This window comes from Bison bison, unplaced genomic scaffold (assembly GCF_000754665.1).
Source record: "Bison bison bison isolate TAMUID 2011002044 unplaced genomic scaffold, Bison_UMD1.0 scf7180017864209, whole genome shotgun sequence".
NCBI lineage: Eukaryota > Metazoa > Chordata > Mammalia > Artiodactyla > Bovidae > Bison > Bison bison.
In genome coordinates this window covers 2,281,546-2,290,096 of record NW_011494781.1, presented here as the reverse complement: position 1 = coordinate 2,290,096, position 8,551 = coordinate 2,281,546, and the positions used below count along the sequence as shown (strand labels likewise).

The 8,551-nt window shown below is 49.0% G+C and overlaps 1 protein-coding gene across 1 annotated transcript; it reads left to right on the top strand.

Annotated features, from left to right (window-relative positions):
* Positions 1-7,193, top strand: NXNL2 (nucleoredoxin-like 2). The gene is made up of 2 exons (XM_010844805.1): positions 1-653; positions 6,706-7,193. Exons 1-2 carry the CDS (start codon positions 352-354, stop codon positions 6,872-6,874), a joined length of 471 nt encoding a protein of 156 aa, XP_010843107.1. The 5' UTR covers positions 1-351; the 3' UTR covers positions 6,875-7,193.
* Positions 7,194-8,551: the final 1,358 nt, after the last annotated feature.

Here is an 8,551-nt window from a genome sequence, read left to right as displayed (position 1 = left end):
GCTCGGTTCCCTGGAGGCTGGTGCTGCGGTTGTAGGTGCTACGGCCGCTACACCTGGGGTCGCGGGTGTTTGTGAGTGTTTCCCCTTACCCCAGCGCGGACGTCCCTGCTCCCGCCGGAGGCCGAGGCTCAGGCTGGTGCCGAGGTCCGGGCACCCGGTGGTGCGAAGGGAGCCAGACATCGCTGCCCGCCCGCAGGTGACCGTTCCCCCGCAGGGATCAGCCACTTGAGTTCATTCACCCAGGTCCGCTCCTCCGCTAGGATCCGGGCCCCGCGCTCACAGCCCCGCCTCTCCCTTCAGGTGTCCTTCTGCCGCAGGTGTCCTCCCCTGCAGGTGTCCCCGTGCCCGGACATGGTGGACGTGCTCGGCGGGCGGCGCCTGGTGACCTGCGACGGCGCGTGGGTGGAGGCCGAGGCGGCGCTGCAGAACAAGGTGGTGGCGCTATACTTCGCCGCGGGCCGGTGCGCGCCCAGCCGCGACTTCACGCCGCTGCTCTGCGACTTCTACGAGGAGCTCGTGGACGAGGCGCGGCCGCCGGCGCCCTTCGAGGTGGTCTTCGTGTCCGCCGACGGCAGCGCGCAGGAAATGCTGGAATTCATGCAGGAACTGCACGGTGCCTGGCTGGCGCTGCCCTTCCACGACCCCTACCGGCAGTGAGTGGAGGCCGTGTGTGTGGGCGGTGTTGGGAGCTCCCACACCAACCCCCACCCCAATCCCTCTTCTCCGGGCTTCTCCCAACTCTCAGGGCCTCTTTGATAGCCTCCATCCCCACCCCTTCGTGTTTGAGCCTCTTTGCTTTGGCTTCCCAGGGAGGCTCTAGCGTTGGCTGACGGGGAACTCGGTGGGCGCGGACCTTGGTCCACCTTCGTCTTTGGCTCAGTAGATCTGAGGCTCTGGGAATCTGAATGTATAAGTTCTGGTGATGATTATTCTGCGGCAGGGAGCCCACTCGAGTAATCATAGCCCTGAGGTGCTGCACCCGACTATGCAGGGAGGGCTTCCCAGGTGCCTCAGCTGTAAAGAATCTGCCTGCCAATGCAGGAGACACAATCGCCGCAGGTTCCATCTGTGGGTTGGGAAAATCCCCTGGAGGAGGAAATGGCAACCCACTCCAGTATTCTTGCCTGGAGAATCCCATGGACAGAGGAGCCCGGCGGGCTACAGGCCGTAGGGTCCTCAAAGATTCGGACACAGCATTGAGCACACAGGCACTGCACAGGGAAGACACTGACGCTTATCTGGAGAGTAGGAGAGGGAGATCCAGAATGGAGGCTCAGGTCAGAACTGGAGACGAGGGGTGGACTACCCTGTCCCAGTAGCCTGGGCCTGGGTACCAGGTGCTGGGAGAAGGGTCAGGACTCAAGTCCTGGAGGAAACTACTGTAAGCCAGGTTGCAATTTCAGTTTTATTGACAGTGACCGAAATTTCATAAAGGTGTCTCCTGCTCCTATACCTGTAAGAAGAAGCAGCTTCCTGGACTCTTGAGACAGATGTCAGAAGTGACAAAAATCCATGCTCCCTGAAGGGATCTTGCCCCACCCTTGCTTTTAGAAAAATATGTGACATGGATTTCGGAATTTGTGAACAAACTAGAAATTGACCCTAGCGCTCAACTTTTTTTTTCATTTTAATTTTTTTTTTGCCATTCTGTGTACCATGTGGACTCTTAGTTTCCCAACCATGGATTGAGCCCACAGCCCCTGCACTAGAAGCTCAGAATCTTAACCAATGTACCTCTAGGCGAGTCCCAGCCTTGGTGTTCTGTTGGCTGTGGTCATGGGATCTATGGAGGGGAGGAGGGAGAAGGTGGGGGGTGGTGTGTTAGGGAAGAGAGAGGACATAGGAGGACTTTGTGGAGGATTGGAAGAGGGAAGTGGGGCACAGGCACCGATTGTCTGGAATGTTGGGGTCACCTGTGGTGTAAGAGTCCAGACTGAGGTTAATTGTTCTTCACCAAGTACATTACCCCACCATCCCCTTAACAGATATGGAGGTGAATTTCTGGATTTTTTTTTTTTTTTGAATAGCACCACGTGGTACATTTTTCTGGGAATTAGTATTCAATTGTGACGTTCTCCCAAATTAATTATTCTGAAATGGTTTTCCTTCTGGACACTTAAAAATGAAAGCTAACTTTGGAAAGTTCCCTGGAGGAGTAATTTTTCCCAAGCACATGCTTTTGCTGATGCCAAGCAAAAGGTGAGGCCCAGGCCCTTCAAGGGAGGTTACCTGCTTCCCAAGGCCTCACTCAAGGCAGGACTAGGAAAAGTCATCCATGATACATCCAAATGACCATGATTTACTTGGTTGAAAGTTCCTATAGCTTCACATCTAGTGGTAGTTGTAAAAGGAGTTTTGATTTGCTTAGCGTTCAAGTTACACACCGCTTTTGAAAGAATGCACTTATTTTTGAAAGTGACAGTGTTAGTAATCAAGCAAAGAGCTCAGGCCCCCGGCAGAATTCAGTTGTGGGATCTATTTGTGGGGTGACTGTAGGCAAGGTATTCAGTTGCTGAGTATAATGACATGGCACGTGATGGATGAGAACTGCACTGATGCACGCATTCAGAGCTATGCCAGCTGGTTGTGTAGCAGCACTTTCCGTGTTGCCCATTTCACTGATGTGCTATTGAAGTGCAGAGATGGGTGCCCCTGGCTCTGGAGCCAGTCCTTTCTGCTCCAGCTTCCTCTCCCAGGGGACACTGAGCCTCAGGACAGTCTTGCTGGGGGTGGGGATAAGGGTGGGGTTGGGGGGGCTTACAGCGTGCTCTCTGCTTCCTGGATTAACTGGTCAAGGCCCATTTGGTCCACTGCAGGTGCTGAGCTGTTTAGGGCCCGGCATGGGGCTGCACTAGGCCCTGGCCATCTTCGGCTGCCAGCCTCACCTAGGCGGAATCTGATAAGGGTTGGGGGGGCAGGGTGGGAGGCAGCAGTTTGGGGAGAAGTTAGTTCCTGGGGCCTCCCCTTCCCAGATTGAACTTTGTTAATCCTGTCATTGCAATTTATAAATTAGGAAATGTGGTATTCTGTGGGAAATTCTTGGAGCTAAGCCCTAAATTTTGCTTATCCCAGCCTGCATTTTGAAATCAGATCGTGAGCAAAAATGGAAGTAACAGCCACCAAGGAGAACTAAAGTATGTAGGAAGCCTCCAGGAGGCCTTTTGAGAAGTTCTCAATATGTGCAGAGCATGGCATTCTTCTTGGTGCTGTGAGAAGGTGAGGGACCCGGGCTGTCTTTTTTCAGTGGTCCACACGTGTCATCTGCTGTCCTCTGGTTTTCTGATGACCTGCCTGAGGCTCATGCGTCCATGCATACTAAGTCGCTTCAGTTCGTGTGTGACTCTTTGCAACCCTATAGCCTGCCAGACTCCTCTGTCCAGGGGATTCTCCCAGGCAAGAATACTGGAGTGGGTAGCCATTCCCTTCTCCAGGGGATCTTCCCAATCCAGGGATTGAAACCACATCTTTTACGTCTCCTACATTTGCAGATCAGTTCTTTACCACTAGCACCGCTTGGGAAGGTTTGCCTTAGGCTCAGGAAGTGGTAGATCACCACAGAGGTACTCCACCCCACTAAGCTTACCCTGGGCATGGCTGGAGGTGGTGACAATGGAGATGCAACTGCAAGAAGAAACTTTCTAGAACCGCTCACCTCAAGCTCGGTCAGATCTTGGCTGTCCAGAGAAGAATGCACACAAGACCCAACCCCAAGTGCCACCCTTCTGCCTAGAGAGGCAAATATCTAGTGACGTGCCTATAGCGAGGGGCAGTGGGGGCCCAGGGTGGGCTCTCAGGTCCTGCCTTGATGCCTGTGTGTGCAGCTGGGCGAGAGGTCTGAGCAAGGGGGCAGCGTTGAAGACAGATTCTGTCCTGCCTTCCCTCCCTCTTTTTATGAGCCAAGTAAGGAATAAATAAAAATCCCTGACTTTGCCAGCAGGAATTTCTGTTGCATGCTGCCAGGCATGCAAGACCCACTCAGTCCATGTCTCACACATCCCCCTCCAGTATTTGACCCTCACTCATTTTATTTCTTGTTGTCTCATTTACATCTGTGTTCTGGTCAGACTTGACAACTAATATGCCAGAATACTCCACACACTTTCCCACCTCCAAAGGTCTTACACATTCGGCATCCTCCAACCCTGGAGCCTCCCACTTCTCTTCCTAGGAGCTCTCCCTTTGTGCCCCCGGGGACACAGGGCGCATGTCTGGCTCCTGAGGCCTATGCCCTCCATAGCTTGAGCCAGCGCCACTCCTGTTGTCGGAGTGTGTGTCTGGTGGGGGCGGTGGTCTCTGTAGTCCCAGAGGTTGAACTAGACATTGTTCAGGGCTTGGCACCTGCAGGGCACTTGTTTGATGGATACTTGAAGCAAGTAGAGAGATTTGCTCGGTAACAGCCTGGCTACCAGTGGCTGAGATGGAAAGAGACTGGAGCCAGAAGTTGCCATGACAACCCAGAAGCAGTTGTGCCAGGGATAAGGATGCACTGCTTTAGATGAAGGGAGGGAGCCAGTGCTTCAACTGAATGCAGGGTGAGGAGGGAATGGACTCTCACATTTCCCTGAAATGGTTAAAATGCTGAGTTATCACTTCATTCTGCCCAGCAACAAGGCTTTCCTTTCTGAGGCTTGGTCTACTCTCTCTGGACACAGCTCCCAGAGGAGACAGAGATGACTTCTTGGTTCCAGGGTAACACCTGTCACCAGGCAGAGGCTGCCGGGGTGGGGATGTAGGGTCCACACTGGGTGATTCTCTGAAGAGAAGCTGGAGCAATGAAATGTCTTCAGACCTCCTCCTCACTCCTCCAAGGCCTGCCTGACTCCTGATGTCCCTGTGTTGTCCCTTTTTCCTTCTCAGTCTCGATAGAGCTTTTCTCTGTTTCTTAGTCTAAGAGCCGGGTTTTGTTTTGTTGCTCACCCCATGTGGATTCATTTCCTACTCCAGTGATTTCTGTCCTCTGTCTTCTTTTGCCTTCTTTCTACTTTCTCTATAATTGCTTCATCACTGTTTTTCTGGTTTCTTGAATTAAACGCAGAACTCATCTATATAGAGGCCTTTTAGTTTTAGACAAGAATATGTAAGATAACTCTCTGTGTCTAATTGTACCTATAGCTTGGGACCCATAGTATATTCCATATTGCCCTGTTCTAATTATTTTGTAAGTCTGCTTTACAATTTCATAGATAACATATGGTTATTTAGTTTTTAACTCATTCCAAAAATTATTGCTTGTTGCTTTCCAGTTCTATTATGTTATGGTCTGATTAAGCAATCTGCACTGATTACTTGAAACTTATTAAGATCCCTTTATGACCAACAACATGGCTGGTGTTGTCACCATTTCATAGATGCGTGAAAGCAAGGCATATTTTCTCTGTTGGGTGTAGATACTGGTTTTTTTTTTTTTCCAGTTTGAATTAAGATTTGTCTTGGAGCAGGATACCAGAAAGCAGCAGGAAGAACCTGATGGAGGTGTCACAGGGGAGGTTTGGTAACAGGAGGGTCTCAAATGCATTTCTTCTTCCTCTCAGGTTCACAACCCTGAGGGCGCCAGATAAGGGAAATCAGATTACTGCTAACCTGAGGCCCTGGCAAACTGGTAACAGGACGGGATTTGCACCCACCTGTCCTGTCCTGAGGGCGATAATCCCTGTGAAGGTTATGGGGAGATTTGCAAAACTGAGAAGGCAGACACTCCTTTCCCTAAATGAATACAAATAATTTTGTAAAATGGTCACACAAGGGGTTATTACATGTGAAGGTAAAATGTTTCACCCATAATGTTAATCAGCATGTCCTTGAATTTACAGGGTAGAAAGTCTAGTAAGCCTTTGCATTTGTCTAAAACTTATGGAATTTTAACTTTTACCATTATAGGTACCTGATGTATTTAAACCTCTTGAGATGTAGGAAGGATCCAAATTTATTGGGTTACTTGTGGGTTTAAAATTGCACTGTGTCATTCGGCAGCCACTAGCTACATGTGACTACTTAAATTTAAAATAGACTGAAATAGGGAATTCCCTGGTGGTCTAGAGGTCAACTTCCCTCCTGTCTTAGTGGGTAAAGCATCTGCCTGCAGTGCAGGAGACCCGGGTTTGATCCCTGAGTTGGGAAGATCCCCTGAAGAAGCAAATGGCAACCCACTCCAGTATTCTTGCCTGGAAAATCCCATGGACAGAGGAGCCTGGTAGGCTACAGTCCATAGGGTCTCAAAGAGTCAGACACTACTGAGCGACTTCACTTTCTTTTCACTTTCTAGTGGTTATGACTTGGTGCTTTAACTTCCATGGCTGGGTTCAATTCCTGGTTAGGGAACTAAGATCCTGCAAGCTGCTTGGCACAGCCAGAGAATACATAAACAAACAAATAACATGAACTAAAACCAAAAATTCAATTCCTCAGGCTCACCAGCCAGATTTCAAGTGCTCAGTCATCGCGGGTAACCATGGCTATGACGTTGAGTAGCACAGATGCAGAACGGTTTCATCACCAGATGCTCCTTTGGGACAGCATTGGCTGAGAACCAGCCAGCAGCAAGAAGAGCCCACAGGAATCCTCACCCCAGTGGGAGGGCTCACCGGGCGGGCTGGGTGCTAAGGCTTTGCGGGCTCAGCTGGCTCTGGGGAGGCGCGGGTCCCTGCAGACGTGCAGCGGCCTGGCCTGTCCCACGCTGACCCTCCGCCGCCCTCTTCTCTCCCACAGCGAGCTGAGGACCAGGTACCACATCACGGCCATCCCCAGGCTTGTGATCCTGAAGCCCAGCGGGGAGGTCATCACCGACAAAGGGCGGAAGCAGATCCGGGAGCGGGGGCTGGCCTGCTTCCAGAACTGGGTGGAGGCAGCGGACATCTTCCAGAATTTCTCCGGTTGAGCAGAGGGCGGGTCTCCAGGGGGCCCGGACAGGTGTGCAGTCACTCCTGTTGCTGCAGCCTCAACCCAGCAGAGAAGAAGAGCATCCTGTTTCTCTGTGTTGGTGGTTTCTTTCAGAGCAGAAGCACTCATCTGTGATGGAAAGAAAATGTTGCTCAGGGAATGCCCTCCCTCTAGCTTTGTTGGTAGTTATTTTTATTATTCTTAGCATAGCTTTCTCCACATGAGCTTAAGTGTGTTCACAATGAGCTATTGGAAATCTATGCAAAACATGAATTTATTATACAAGCTCTTCAGGTAAAATGGCATATTTATTGATACATTTTTTTCTGGATGTGTCTTTATTTTCCTTTTATTTTTTTTAACTGAAGGATAATTGCTTTACAGAATTTTCTTGTTTTCTGTCAAACCTCAACATGGATCAGCCATAGGTATACATATATCCCTTCCCTTTTGAACCTCCTTCCCCGGGAAACTTGCATTACCATATGTAAAATAGATAGACGATGGGAATTTGCTACATGGCTCAGGAAACTCAAACAGGGGCTCTATATCAACCTAGAGGGGTAGAATGGGGAAGGGAATGGGAGGGGAGGTTCAAAAGAGATGTCTTTATTTTAATGATATGCTCTCATGACTATATTTGTTACTAAAGTTTGTACAGTCTTTTCGCTTTAATAAACACACCTATCTGCACCTGGAGCCCTCTGATATCCTTCTTTTAAACCAAGTGCCTTTATGAGGAAAGTGAAGCACTCAAGAAATACCATTCTCAAACACTTTGTTTTGTTTTTCAAAAGGGATAGTTTTTAATTATAGGTCTTCTTGGGAATTTTTCTTCTGTTTGTTTTCTTACACTTTTAGTAGCATCATATCTTAGAAAAGAAAATTTCAAGGCTGCATACTCATATCTTCAAGATCAAATCTCCCCATCTTCTAAAAGATGCTGATTAATCCAGGTAGACAAAAGTTCACACACAATCTTTCATTTTTTAGAATTTCTATTGAAATGTAGTTGATTTACAATGTTGTGTTAGTTTCAGGTGTACAACAAAGTGATTCATTTATACATTGGAGAAGGCAATGGCACCCCACTCTAGTACTCTTGCCTGGAAAATTCCATGGACGGAGGAGCCTGGTAGGCTGCAGTCCATGGGGTCGCTAAGAGTAAGACAAGACTGAGTAACTTCACTTTCACTTTTCACTTTTCACTTTCATGCATTGGAGAAGGAAATGGCAACCCACTCCAGTGTTCTTGCCTGGAGAATCCCAGGGACGGGGGAGCCTGGTGGGCTGCTGTCTATGGGGTCGCACAGAGTTGGACATGTATACAAATATACATATATTCTTTTTTAACATTTTCCCTTATTATAAGATTATTATATTTTTATTTATTATATTTTATAAGATTATTGTATTATTATTATAAGGTTATTACAAGATATTGAGTAGAATTCCCTGTGCTATTCGGTAGGTCCTTGTTGGTTATCTATTTTATATACAGTTGTGTGTATCTTTGCTGATAACAGGAGGGATGTGTGCAGTGCCTGCCTGCTGGAGGTGGCCAGCCGTGATCTGATCCACGTGATTGGAGTCGTGAAATACCAGGCACACACCTCTAGCCCAGTTCCCATCTGCCAACCCACTTGGCTCACTGGGTCCCTCGCCAGGGATCTGG

Bases quoted from the DNA above. Each gene is read 5' to 3' on its own strand.
- NXNL2 (XM_010844805.1), top strand. From the start codon at position 352: ATGGTGGACGTGCTCGGCGGGCGGCGCCTGGTGACCTGCGACGGCGCG. The intron at 654-6,705 runs GTGAGTGGAGGC...TCTCTCCCACAG, and splicing joins TTCCACGACCCCTACCGGCA to CGAGCTGAGGACCAGGTACC.